The 13,842-nt window shown below is 41.3% G+C and overlaps 2 protein-coding genes across 2 annotated transcripts; one reads left to right on the forward strand and one right to left on the reverse strand.

Annotated features, from left to right (window-relative positions):
- The first annotated feature begins 1,582 nt into the window (after positions 1-1,582).
- On the forward strand, positions 1,583-5,720 carry ormdl2 (ORMDL sphingolipid biosynthesis regulator 2). Its single transcript, XM_062392127.1, has 4 exons — positions 1,583-1,721; positions 3,583-3,757; positions 4,125-4,276; positions 5,160-5,720. Exons 2-4 carry the CDS (start codon positions 3,584-3,586, stop codon positions 5,293-5,295), a joined length of 462 nt encoding a protein of 153 aa, XP_062248111.1. The 5' UTR covers positions 1,583-1,721; position 3,583; the 3' UTR covers positions 5,296-5,720.
- A 1,905-nt stretch (positions 5,721-7,625) lies between these two features.
- nemp1 (nuclear envelope integral membrane protein 1) lies at positions 7,626-12,085 on the reverse strand. The gene is made up of 9 exons (XM_062392126.1): positions 11,919-12,085; positions 10,787-10,908; positions 10,420-10,636; positions 10,248-10,320; positions 10,069-10,162; positions 9,854-9,968; positions 9,173-9,398; positions 8,786-8,965; positions 7,626-8,429 (listed from the first exon to the last, which is right to left on the reverse strand). The coding sequence occupies exons 1-9, from the start codon at positions 12,025-12,027 to the stop codon at positions 8,258-8,260; spliced, it is 1,308 nt and encodes a 435-aa protein (XP_062248110.1). The 5' UTR covers positions 12,028-12,085; the 3' UTR covers positions 7,626-8,257.
- Between the last annotated feature and the right edge of the window lie 1,757 nt (positions 12,086-13,842).

Raw genomic sequence — 13,842 nt, forward strand, 5'->3', positions numbered from 1 at the left:
CGAGCGCATTTGTAAAGGTACAGGATTGCTCAACGCGGAAGTTTGTCCCATGAATGACTTATCAACATGTCGTCAGATTCCAGCTTCATTCATCCTGGTGAAAGAAAAATCTCCAGTTGTTCGCATCTGATGAACGAGTGTCACAGTAAAGGAAGAAATGATCTATATGCCTCTCTGGACTTTCCAAAAGTGTGTTCCAAGAAATGTGAGGGAGTAAGGAAATAAAAAACTTAGATGCACAAAGGAGGACAGGAATGCATTTGTAAAATAGAAAACTCAGAGTTGGCAGTAACATGAGACACAAGGAAGATTCCGAAAGGTTACAGTGAGTCACCTGATGTCAAATATGATATTGTGTCAAACAATCTGATTACAGAGACAATGATCTCACTCAGAGTGTTGACTGTGAATAAATGACGTGTCTCCTTCAAAGTGGCACAGCAGGGGTTTTGTCATATGTGTAAAAGATTGTCAAATAAAATACTTGTTTAATTTAGTTCTGCTGCAATGATAACACTAAAACTGTATTTGTGCTTCACAACAAACAATACAAAATTCACAAAAAATCAGAGTAAAGAAATAATACTATTACAGAAACAAATAATTCAAGTGAAAGACTTCATATGATAGAAGCTTATTTAAAGAGATGTGTCTCAAGAAGAAAGAGAAATGGGTAAATGATTCTGCTCGTCTATAGAAAAGCTAAAATCTACGTTTCCAGAAAAGAAAGACTCGGCCAGCCTGGTTCCCACATATGTTATTTATCTTTTGTCACTTTCATGTTTAATCTCTCCACACACCGCTCGAGTATCAGGAAGTTTTCTTCTTCTCATAGTGACAGTAAATGTGCGTTTTGATTTTCATTCCCATCCATTAGTCATTCACTTGACATTTAAATACCATTTCATTGCATCTTTAAACAGTTGAGGTAGAAGTACTTGTAAAAACAGCAGTGTCAAGAGGCAGTAATACATGGTATTAGTACTCATTTTCGCAGAAAAAAGAGGATAATGTATATCACATTGATGCTTGTTGAGGTTTTAGCAGGTAAGTGTGGGGCTAGTTTAGACTATACTTACATAATGTAGAAGTACTGAAAGGCCGAAAATAATTTTTACTACCAATTTTTTTCACAGTTTTTTTTTTTAAATAATTAAATCAGTTTTTTTTAATAATCAAATCATAAATATGACAGATGTATCTCTCAGCTTATTTTCCAAGTGCAGTCTTCAGGCAGGTACACACTACCTCTAAGACACTACAAATACAAAAAACATTCATTTACATACAAGTCTCTCTCACACAAACAGTTAGACACAGAAATCTAGGGGTACACATCAACGTACACCAGCTCATCCCTTCAATGAATAAATGAAATTCTACAAATAAACAAAGATTATTTATATTCTCAAACCACTTTGAGTGCTTGGACCTGGATTCTTCTCGCCATTATTTGTGGACATAAGTTTTCCTTTAGTTTTTGTACCTTTCATTCTACCTGTGTTATCTTGCACGCGACACATGAAACTCTAAAGTACTTTAATCATCAGTGATGTTGAAGCACTGCTCACATGCACGGGGGTGTGGTGCTGACTTGTTGGAGCAGCAGCTGCGGATGTTCTGACTCTGCAGCCTGCAGGCGGTTCCTCTGCAGAGGGAGGGAAGGAGGGCGGGGCCACAGAAACAAGGAACTTCCTGCTGAGCCACTACAACGGAGGAAGGTAAAGTTTGCTCGCGGAAACGTGAAGTTTTAAAAGTGTGCACGGACACACGAGTCATGGCTGTTCCTCGGCTGAACAGGAGGTTCCCACCCCCCTCCGCTGTTGGGCTGTTGTCCGCGGCCTGGTTTTCTGGGTTTAACATGAGCTAACGTTGCCAACCTGTGGCTAGCCGCTGCTAGCTAGCTGGCTAATGCTACAGGGAGCTAACGTTAGCAGGTCAGGGTTTGAGCTACAGAGCCGCAGCGCTGTGTCAACACAGATTGTCACGTGTCAGTTAAACGTGATTCTTGTTATTCGGTCAAGTTTAACTTTTCACTTTGGTTTAATGTTGCTGCGAAGTGATGACAGGAAGCGCTTGTTTAATCGCACAGTAACGCTCGGGAGGGCGGGGTCATCGCCTCAGCGTTGTTTTTAAGATGTTTTGTTTATTGTCTGCGATTGTTCGTCAGTTCAAATATAAACTAACGAGTCCACGTGGTCCTACAGTATAAATTATTTTGTTTCCCAATGTTAAAGGACATATATGAGAATGATAAGTGATTAATCAATTAGTCGTATCACTACGGTGGCCGAGAGAGCTGGACGCGCTGCAATAAGTCATAACACATGCAAATACAGAAACGAGCTGGAAATATGGCCAAACCGACAACAGTAATGTCTCCAGGGGATCCAAACACCGTATGAACCTGCTGTAGTTCAATGCTTTGTGAAGTTCCATCACCACTAATGAGAAGTAACCTTCATAAGTTCATAAAGTTCTGTTCAGTGCCTCACTGCCCCATCAGAAGGAGTCACTACCACCGTAAGACCTGATGAGCGGAAAAGGCTGTGGTATGCAGACGTGGCTGGAGAGCTGTGTGGGGGGGGGGGGGGGGGGGGGTACTTGCAACCTCCACCATCAGGTTGCTCAAAGCTCTGCGGATCCACAAACAAGTCCTGCGGCAGAGCGTAAAAGAAACAACACACACAACATCATACACAACACTGCAGCAGCTCCCTAACCTCTGACAATAGAGGTTAGGGAGATGCACCCAGGTCTGAGCGTCTTGTGATGGGCCTGCATTAGAACAGGGTGTGTTGTGTTAATGAGGCTGAAACACCTCATGAAGCCAAGGTACTTAACTGAAGACATGCCCTAACATCTGCTGGTGGTCACTAACATCTGCTAACATCTGCCGGTAGTTCATAACTTAAATTGTGCAGAAGACCTTTAAACGTACATGGAATATTCACCATCTTGACCTATATGAAATATAAATACATAAAGACTTGAGGAAACTGATCAAAATATGATGATTTATAGATGATTAAGATTAAGATGCATTTATTTATTTATTAGTCCCAAACACATGCACAGACATGCAAAGGCACACTCATGCAGGTAGGGAAATTTAACCTCTGCTTTTGACCCATCTGGTGCAGGACACACAGAGCAGTGAGCAGATGTTGGGGGAGTAAGGTGCCTTGCTCAGGGGCACTAGACAGGGTAGGGAGACTCTTGGATTCTTGGACAGATCAATCCAGGTTCGTCTTTTTGTCTCTCCGTGGAGTCGAACCAGAGACGAACCAGAGACCTTCTCTGCCCATAGTCCAAGTTTCTGCCACTAGACCACCGCCTCTCTTAGTGGATCGACATGAATATTAAAAAACAATTATAGTATCTAAAATAATCCTTTGCCAAATGTTCTCAAGTCAGCAGGTTTCACTCTTCTCAGGTTTAGGATTGATCCTGTTTGTTACCATGTTGTAGAAGCTGTATCTCCAGCGTCCAGGGGTATGAAAGCTCTGTGGGGGCCTCCTGTAGCTGCACGCCTTTGTTTTCCACCTCTCACACTTTGTGTCTCTCTCTCTGTGCTTTCAGGATGAATGTGGGTGTAGCTCACAGCGAAGTGAACCCCAACACGCGGGTGATGAACAGCCGGGGGATCTGGCTCACCTACCTGCTCCTGACGATCGTGCTGCATGTCGTGCTGCTCAGTATACCGTTCTTCACCGTGCCGCTGGTCTGGACCCTCACCAACGTCATCCACAACCTGGTCTGTTAAAAGTATATTAATGAATGAATATTAAGGTGGCGGAACCTGACCAGCTAGTCAGTTTGACAGGTTTTCACGTGAATGTGATTTCTTCTTTCAAGAGGATTGTATGAGAAGGATTTATAGATATCTGGAACACACATTTGTTTAGTTGTGTAGGAAAATATATAAAAATGTGATTCTATCTCACAGATAGAAACAATGTCTGGGGATTTTTTTAACAGATGAACCAGTAGAATAAGTCAGTTTAAATTCGTATTGCAGGTTAAATCGTAATGTAGCCAGAGAATTGCTTCCTCGAAACTCTTACGTACATCTTTGTGGCTAACGGTGTTTGTGTGTCTGTTGTGTGGTTTCTCTCCTGCAGGTGATGTACCTGTTCCTACACACAGTGAAGGGAACTCCCTTCGAGACGCCGGACCAGGGCAAAGCTCGTCTGCTCACACACTGGGAACAGATGGACTACGGTGTCCAGTTCACATCTTCGCGTAAATTCCTCACCATCTCACCAATCGTCCTGTAAGTGGGGGTCTTTGTTTGAGAGTAAACCTGCTGTGAAGTTTGCTCTGTTTGCTTTTTTACTATAATGGGAAAATCTTATTGTAATTTAATTTGAGAGCAGTTGGCTGACATTTGTTTTTCTTGAGTCACTGGATGTTCAGGCATCTGTCGCTCATTTCTTTCCCTTATCTTGTGGAATTTTTACTTGACTGATCTCAATAAAACTCAGTTTAGCAATTCATGGTTCCCACACGAATCCATTTGAAGGAATTTGGTGATCCCCCCAATTCTTTCCGTCATCAGGTTAGTCCTTTGATTTCTTAGTGCGTAGTTTTTTTGGCCAAATGTTTACAAAACGAATGACTCTTATCAGTGTTGGCTGTACTTTCAGTGGGGAGATTATTTTCATGGGGAAGGTTTGAATCATCTCCTCATGATCCAGCGTCAGCCAGGTCCACTGTTCAAACATATGAATGCAGCAGAGTTCAACTGACACACAGGATTTGGTGAAAAGACGCTTTCAGACCTTCTGCCTCAATTCTTAAAGTTACAGCAGTCATCAGTAAACTCAGAGAGATTTCTCTTCAGATGCAAAGCTAAATGTTTATCATGCAGAAAAGCTCATTCCTCTATCCAGGTTCCCTTACATTCAATTAAACTGCACTGAATTTCTCAAACTAATTGAAATCAGTTTTCTGAATGTGTCAAGAAAAAATATAAAAGTTAAACAAAGTGAATCTAAATTCCTGGCTTAAAAACCAACAAACCAACCAACTGAACAGACGGGTGGAGACAACTTCTCAACCTCGGTGATGGAGTCTCCCACCACGTTGGGCAGTGTTCTGCATGTGACCCTGTGTGTTTTTGATGTTGTATCTGACACACTGTTCCGTCTCCGCAGGTATATTCTGGCCAGTTTCTACACAAAATACGACGCCACACATTTCCTGATCAACACAAGCTCCCTCCTAAGTGTCGTCCTCCCGAAGTTGCCTCAGTTTCATGGAGTGCGGATTTTTGGAATCAACAAATACTGACAGAACTCTGGATTATAACCTCCAACGCTGGACTTGAGTTTTTTTTTTTTTTCTTGTTTCCGTGGAACTATTTAATGTTGAGAGGAGGTTTGAGGAGAAGAGTTTGATTCGTCTTTCCTGTACAGACTGTGTGAAGTAACTTATGAAAGCTGCAGTGTGTGCTGCGACGTGCAGCCTGAGAAGTCATTATTTTCTTTCCTGATCTTTCTTGTCTGGAGTCGGACTCTTTGCTGATCTTCAAATATGAGCAACATTTGAACTGCTTTGCTTTTTAAAGGAAATATGTATTTGTTACTCTGCCACAGACGTAGTTATTTATCAGGACTGAGAGTTCCTGGTTGTCGTGTTATGAATGATGTCTTTTTCTTGATTTACTATGAAGGATTTACTCGCAGCATTCCTCCAATAAACACTTTCAGTCTTTATTTTGCTATGATACACATAAGTATTTAATCTACTGTTGGATTTAAAAGCTCGATTTATTTAAACATAGTTTCCTGCTTATAAAACGGGCGATGACAGCTACCTGGTGTGGACATGTTGCCTTATCTTTATTCCACCTGGTTCAGGTTTTTTTTCTGCGGCTTAAAGCATCGATTGATCAGTTTCTGGGGAACTCCCAGCACTTTACATGAAGCTACCATAAGGGGGCGGCTGCCATGCAATAAGCTCATATATCCAAGGGATTCCCCACACACTTCCTTGTGTTATGTAGTCGTACTGGTGGTGAGGTTTCCCTATGAGTCATGCGTGTTTTGGGGAAGTAGCAGGCAGGAAATGCTGCAGTGTGCTAATGTTTTTATGCCACACAGCTTTGGAAACACATGGAAATGTAAGGTGCCGTATCAGCTGTTTCAAACATGTTGTGTAAACATTTGCATCAGTGTTAGGGGGGGGGTGATCCCTGCTCATGCTGCATTGACTGGCACGTTGATGTTCAAAGACAGGTGGTTGGACTCGCAGGGCAGCTGGGCTAAATGTCACTGGGCATCAGATAGGGTTCACTGAAAGTGTGTGAGTGGGAGGGGAGGGATGAATGTGATGTTTCTCTCCAACATATACTGAAAGTGGTCTGATTCAAGATAAACACGATCTCACTCGAGCAGGTTTTCCCAGTTCTGCTTCCACCTGCAACGCGATGGTGATGCCAGTGAAGCTGAATGAGAAGCTCCAGGTGGTTGTAAGCTGTGCACAGCGTTACACATGCAACTCAAAGACCTGGTAAAGATGTTATGTTTTCACCCCTGCCCACTGTTTTTTTTGTTAGACGGATAACACAAGATCTAAATTGCAGATTTTAATGAAACCTGGTGGAAGGATTGAGCGTGGGCCAAGAGCCAGTTAAACTCTTAACGTTGATCTTTATAAAGAGGTGAACTTTTCATCCCCGCCTTTAACATTGCAAGGCTTTCAGCCATTTGATTTGGACTTGAAGCAGATTTTACAAGGGAAAATTTCAGAGTTTATGAGCATATATGAGAAAGGTTAGAAACGACTTCTGCAGATGCTGAACCTTCCTGAAACATTCTAGAACTTAAAAGCTTTTTCAGTGGCTAAGCTGCATTATCAGGGGTTTTCAGAGTAAAAAGTAGGATTCCAGATATCTGCAGAAACAACATGATTCATGATGATGAATGAGTGTTTGACTTCCCAAACATGTACTTACACTCGTTGCCATAGTAATAATAAGTAGGAACTTGTGGAAGTGCCGTCTTTGATACAATTCAGTCTTCTGCTGTTGGTCAGTTGGAAAACCCACAAGGTTCATGAGCGTCTTTCTCCCCCACAATTTACAGATTAAAGGATTCCAAGGTAATCGAGCAGAAATGCCCCCGAAGCTGCTGCTCAGCAAGAATAAACAGTTGTTTTCCATTTTGAATCACAAATTTGCAATAGAACAGAAGTCATGTTTTTTTTGCAGCTATAAAGCAAAATTCCAAATATTTCTTAATTGAATTTCAGGTTAGTACAAAAGAGTTAGCAGAGAAGTGAAATTAAAATATAAAAAGTAAATGGACTCATTGGCCAATGAGTGTAGTGTATTTATTACAGATGCATTTTATGAAGCAGGTGCCAAAAGCGAAGCCTCATTAAAATGCTATACTGTCGGTTAGTTTTTCATTGTCAGTATAACTTTGAGATAAAAGTTATCCATTAAAAAAAGAACATTTGCATTTTAACTGTAGTGAAGTAAAAAAATACCTCAAAATTACCTTTTACATTTCCACCATGGATGAAATCCTTTTTTCTAGTAAAGTCAGTTTTTGGCTTAAGATACATGACACAATTACAGTAACTCAATCGCATACAATGATACCAAAACATGCATGTCAGAGTGCAAATATCCTTTTTTAATTCAAAAATACTTTGGAAAACCTGGGCTGATTTGTCCATTAAAATGAACTGAAACATGTGAAACACAAAACAGGAACAAGCGATTCCTCCCTGCAGAAGAAAACCTCTGGAACAATAACTACCACCGTCGACATGCAGCTGTTCAGAGACGAGTGAACCGAGCACAGTGACGTGCACATGAAATCTCAACGCTCTTACTGCAGCTTTGAAAACTAAAAAACCTTCTCTAAACTATGACTAAAAGACCACACAACTCAAAACTTACCAGCACCCAGTACAAATTCACCTTGACTTCCAATGAGCCTCGGACAGAGTTTTAACATCAGCCCTTCCCTTGAGAAAGAAGAGATCTGGCTTTAGTGCACAGGCTTTGAAGCTATGAGGCAGTCACATGCTGATAACACACTGATCTGCCCGGGACTGTGGGTCAAGGTGACTCCTGTGACTGAAGTGATGATCCAGCGTTTTAAACCATCTTCCCCAGCACATGGACGTTTGCACTGAAGCTGCAGGAAGCCGTTTGTCCGAGCCCCTTCCTGAAAGGCAGCGATGACGGTGATTGTTTTTTAACTTTCAAACAACTCCAGCACAGAACTCGCTCTCCGCCTCACTCTGGAACCATAAGAGGCTTCAAGTCTTCTTCTTCATCCTCCTCCTCGTCGTCGTCAGTGTCAAATAATTCATCCTCGAAAAATGATCCACCGAAGCCGTACTCCTGAGCGTGAACGGACACCTCGTTCTGCATCAGGTGAGGGGACCCCTCAATAAAATCAGCAAACCTGTGAAGCAGACTCACGTATCAGCAACACATATATGTTTATACAAGCTGGGATTGTAGTTAGTATATCAAGGAATTGTGTTTCTACTATTTTCCCCAGGAATAAATCAGTATCTCTGAGTGTAAGCTATTCGGTGCGACTCCAATGAGACTGTTGGGCCTTTTGCACTCTGCTGACTCTGCCACTCTAGTTAGTTCTGTTACTGTATGTTCAGGGTTAATAATCTTGGGAGTTATAAACCAGCTGTCTTTCTATTCCTGTTAAATCAAGACTGGGGCTGAGCTGAAATCACACTTAAAAAAGGTGTTGTGCTTTTAGCAGTTGAACAAGAATAAAGAATAATGTAGATTTGGTACCTTTTTGGGGAGTGAATCCTCGACACTGTTTTCCAGGGGCTGAACTCTGGGCTGTGACATTGCTTCCTCAGCTCATCCAGCGCTCGCCGCGTCTCCTCCTCTGCCTCCCTCTGATACTCCTCCTCAGTTAACAGGCGACGGGGCTCCGGCTTCCACCGAACTCTAAACCGTCTGACTCGCCTGCAATGAGCACTCGTTAAAATTCATGTTCGGGATATTTCAATGTCCTTAAATCTAAGTGCCTGCAATAAAAACATTGTCATTTTTTTTTTAAAGGAACTAATTATTGATGAAGTACAGTAAAAAGTTAGGCCACACATATACAGTGATTTTTAGTTGCAGTAAAGAGCTTTCACGCCCCCTACTGTCAGCTTTGAGAACACTCACCTCCATGCTATAACTGCCAATGAGACTGGGTACTCCAGGTTTTTGGCGAGCAAAGCTGCCACCATGATGGCGAAGGCAACTTGCTGAATTTGAATTCCGAAGTAAATCAAGAGCAGGCCGAACAGCTGCAGTGTCCACGACAAGATGTTGATGTTCTTCTCATCCACCAGGGGGCCGTAACGGTAACACACTGCAAAACTGATGAATCCTACCAGTCCACTGTAACCTGAAGTAAAAAAAGGGAACAGACATGTCAACTAAAGGCCTTTGCACAGTAAGTCCATATTTTTTAGGTGTTTATTTAATCTGTCGAGAAACAACTAACTAACACACCCGGAACGCCTTTGACAGATACAAATAAAATGCAGCAAATCAAACCTGTTTCAGAAACTTAAATTGCAGACTTTTCTAGCCTCTCAGAATGTAAACAATAATTAGTTTCACCACTATACTTACAAATGACATGCTACACAGTATAAACAATCCTGATTGTGTGTCAATATGATTCCTATAGGAGCCAAATCAATCTTTTTGTGAGAGTTTACTAACATGATCAGTGGTTCCAAAATACCACTGATATTATTATTATTATTATCAATATTGTAAAAACTATGAGACTTGCTTTGCTCTGTTTCCATTGACTCATTATCTCTGTAACCTGTGTGCATGAGGAGTTTGTACCTAAAGCCAGGTGCCAGTGTTCTCGTAGAATTACGCTGAGGTTCCTGCAGACGAGCTGAATGGCGTAGACAGAGAATGACCAGCCACCGACAATCAACACATAAAAAGGGCTTTTCTGTGGAAGCAAACACAAAGTTATTAAGATGATTAACTGACCAATGGGATTTTTAACCTACAGAAATCGTGGCTAATTGAGGGACAATGAAAAACTGTACCTTTGGTAAAAAGCGAGCCAAAATGAAGAAGAGGATGATGAGGGAGGCGATCATGCCTGTGCTCATACCGGCAGAGTAGAAGAAAACTTGACTCCTTCACATTAGGAGGAAAGAAGTTAATAAAACAATGATGCTAAGACATAAAGTATGAAACCCGTTGAACATAAAGTATAAATTACCGGCTGAGTGAATCTGCAAAGACCAACAACAACACCCCAGAGAGGAAAACCAGGAACAGATAGATATCAAACTCTGCAGAGAAACAAACAAACAAACAAACAAACAAACACGTCATATATCAGTCATGTGATATCTGTCATTGATCAGAAAGTACATCTGTGTCCATCTTACTGCGCAGGGGCTTGATAGTGTACTCGGCTTTTGCACTGGGATCGATCTGGAAGCATGTCTTCTTGCTGAAGAGGCCGATGCTAATGGTGGTTTCATTGTGCCGCTCACGTAACAAGCTCTGAAACCAGCTCCACACGCTGAATCGGTCCAACTCCTGCAGCTGCTCCTCCCCTTCCACGATCACCACCTTGAACACGTTGGAGCTCCACACTTTGACCTGTCAACAGAAGTAAACCACTGAGCTTCAACCAAGCGGAGCTGCCGGAGGAAAGTGTAGTAACACATAACCAGTGTTACCGATATATTACTGAAAATGGAGCGATGATAAACAGCTGTTTTTCTGCTGTGTTCGATTCATGCAACTAACCTGAATTTTGGTCCATGTTTGCCTCCAGGTTGGCACGATGGAGTTCTGGTAGCAGAACCGATTGGACCCCGACAGCACGTACTTCTCTCCATCGTGCAGATCAATGACTGGACTTTCCTTTCCTGGGTTTGATTAGCAGAGACATGTACGTTATACATGTTACACGTGTGTTCCTTCCCATCATGACATTCAAATGGTTATGTAGGTTCTGCAGTCAGATGAATTGAGCATTGAACACAAGGTTTTGATGACGTTAGAAACTTACTTCGGGGGGAATTTTACCAGTTTTAAAAGAGTTGTTTTGCATTTCAACTCCACTGCAGAATGTCGAGCCTCAAAATACACTTCATGGTAGCGACATAATAAGGATCATTGCCAAACTTTAGTTTAATGAACAACAATTATCTTAGGATTAAATTATATATCAGTCATTATATTGGTATTATCATATGTTTATTCCCCTAAATGTCCATATTGGTCAAACTCTAGTTTTATCCTGAAATCAGCCTCATTGATTTGAATGAATGAAATAAAAGACCACACGTCACTATATTCTCCAAAATGAACTTTAAGTTAAATCAACATTGTTGTGATGATGATGAATAATGTTTAATGACTTTTTATATGATTTATGAAATGTACATAACAAGGGATGTGTATTAATATTGTGTTATGTATATGAAAGGAGAAGGCATGACAACTTCCTCCTCTTTCTCCCTTTTCTTTCATGGAACCAGTAGAAGTGTGCTGTTTTATTCTGTAGGATTTACTGTATAATAATAATAAAGTGTTGTGTTAAGACTTTATTAGTGTTATCTCGTGGTTTCTGATGTGGTGTTTTCATAGCTAATACGTTAAGAATCACATGGGGGCGAGGTTTCTTGCAGATTTGATCAAAACAAGAGAATAAAACGAGTGTTTGAGCCACATTGAGTTTCCGGTTTGCACGGAGACAACGAGGAGACACAAGCCAGGAGGTTAAATAAAGTCTTAATCCATAAGAAACGTAGAGACGGTTGATAAAAGCAACAACAAACACAAGCTAACACGCGTTAGCCTGAGCGCCGCGGGGTTAGAACCCATGTCCTCCGAGCCCCCGGCTGTGCTGTGGCGTCGCGGCGCAGCTGCTCACCTGAGACCTGATGTGAGTCCGGAGGGAAACTGAGAAGCAGCGCCAGGATGAGTAAGAGCTGACCACAAGTCGAGCTGGAGCCGGTTGTCATTTTCATGTGTCCCGCCATGATGAGAGCGCCAGGTCCCGCCTCTTCCGCCTCTCCCCGTTGAGCGACGCGCCGAGCAGCCAATCACAAACATGACACCGGAAGTCGTCATCAGCAGTGCGCATTCAACGTCTCTAGTTTAAAAATACTTTTTTAATTTAATAATATTTCGTGCTAAGCATTAAAATACAAGTGTGTAAATTCACTTGTCAAAAAAGAACAAGAATCATTTATTTATTGAATTGTATTTCGTGCTTAATTTCACAAACTACGGATAACAATACTTAGAAAAGGGATGCAGCCATTATGTTAAATATACATTAAACCTTTAAAAATCTTAATTAATATACCACTGGATCTGTTCCATACCAATCAATCAATCAAACGTGATTGCACTACGGTTTTTCTGTCTTTGTAATTCAGTGCTGAACAAATGAAAAGTCTAATGTCAAACTGTGTACCTTTGGTGCAAACGAGATTACCTGTAGTTTGACATTGGTGGAGTAAGTAAACACGAGGCCTCTCTTAAAAATAAAGGATTGCCAGTGGACTTAAGCTTCACAGTGTGTGCATAAGAATTAAGGCCGGTTGTCAATATTAAGGAACCACGGTAGGAAAAAGTGAACTAACAGAGAAAATATATGGCGCTTATTTAACATGACAGCTACAGACATTTTTCATAGTTCCACAAGTGAAACAGGAGCTGCCTCTAGAAATAACTGCCTGTTTTTAAGCCTCATTTGTTTTGCTTAAAAGACAAAATGTCAGCCACCTGGAAACCAAAGTATTTATACAAGGACAGAAGGCGTCTACAAATATTTGTACAAAGGCTGTGAGACACTGGATGGTCCATGTTAGTGTTATCAGTCACTCCTTGTATTACGAGCCAAAATGATAGCTGCGAAAAACGTCCACATGAAAGACGACATAAATAAATACAACTTTTCTTATATAATCAGATCCAAAGACATGACTGTTTATTGGGATTTTATTTATCAAGAACAATTTGAATATGATAATAAAAATGCAGGGGTTGATACATGATGATTTAAAGCTGATAAAAGGTTTCAGGATATATGATAACCGAACATAACACTCATACGTCCTCATAAATTATTCAAGTTGTAATCTTAGTTTATTAACAGAAAACATAATCCAGTTTCTAAGTGTGATTTGAATTTTGCACTGAAGCAATTCAAGCAGATGTGATTGGCGCTTTGTGGTCTTCTGAGGGATGTGGGTGACCCTGCTGTTTGTTTTTTGATACGCTTGCTACTGAGCAAGCGAGTGAGTTACAGCGAGACCAGCTGAGGTCAGTGATTCTCTCCACTTCATTCACCATAACAGTAGTAATGTGAGAAAACATGCAGCTAGAGCCAGACGTCCCCACTGAGCACTTTCATCCAGGAAATACTTTACTCCTGTCAAACAACTTCATCCTAAATATCATCAACCTATGACGTGTCCTCTTTGTGTTTCTAAAATGATGTAATGCATTGGTAATGGAACAAAACGCCTCTCACATAAAATTGTGACCTTTCACTCCAGAATTCTTACAAAGCATTCAGTCAGACTTGTGACTGGCAGCACATGACCTGAACTTTGAGCATCAAGTTCACAAAGTACAGTCTTACACTATCATCTGTGGCTATAAAATAAAACACACTAGACTCTCGTGATGTTAACAACACGTCTGAAAAATTCCTTAAAGCTAGAGCACAGTGTGGGGTTGTCATCTGGATTCAGCCGTCACCTCACTTCACGTGGTTCCTGCGTCCTAACGAGAAGCTGAACGGTCACACATCGTCACTTGAGTTCTTTGAAAACGTTGCTCAG

Source organism: Platichthys flesus, chromosome 7, assembly GCF_949316205.1.
Source record: "Platichthys flesus chromosome 7, fPlaFle2.1, whole genome shotgun sequence".
NCBI lineage: Eukaryota > Metazoa > Chordata > Actinopteri > Pleuronectiformes > Pleuronectidae > Platichthys > Platichthys flesus.

What these genes read in the sequence shown, in the direction of transcription:
- ormdl2 (XM_062392127.1), top strand. Translation starts at nt 3,584, where the DNA reads ATGAATGTGGGTGTAGCTCACAGCGAAGTGAACCCCAACACGCGGGTG. An exon ending in CCAACGTCATCCACAACCTG is followed by an intron (nt 3,758 to 4,124) that starts GTCTGTTAAAAG and finishes TCTCTCCTGCAG; the next exon opens with GTGATGTACCTGTTCCTACA. An exon ending in ACCATCTCACCAATCGTCCT is followed by an intron (nt 4,277 to 5,159) that starts GTAAGTGGGGGT and finishes CCGTCTCCGCAG; the next exon opens with GTATATTCTGGCCAGTTTCT.
- nemp1 (XM_062392126.1), bottom strand. Translation starts at nt 12,027, where the DNA reads ATGGCGGGACACATGAAAATGACAACCGGCTCCAGCTCGACTTGTGGT. An exon ending in TTTGCAGATTCACTCAGCCG is followed by an intron (nt 10,163 to 10,247) that starts GTAATTTATACT and finishes CCTAATGTGAAG; the next exon opens with GAGTCAAGTTTTCTTCTACT. An exon ending in TGGCTCGCTTTTTACCAAAG is followed by an intron (nt 9,969 to 10,068) that starts GTACAGTTTTTC and finishes TTGCTTCCACAG; the next exon opens with AAAAGCCCTTTTTATGTGTT.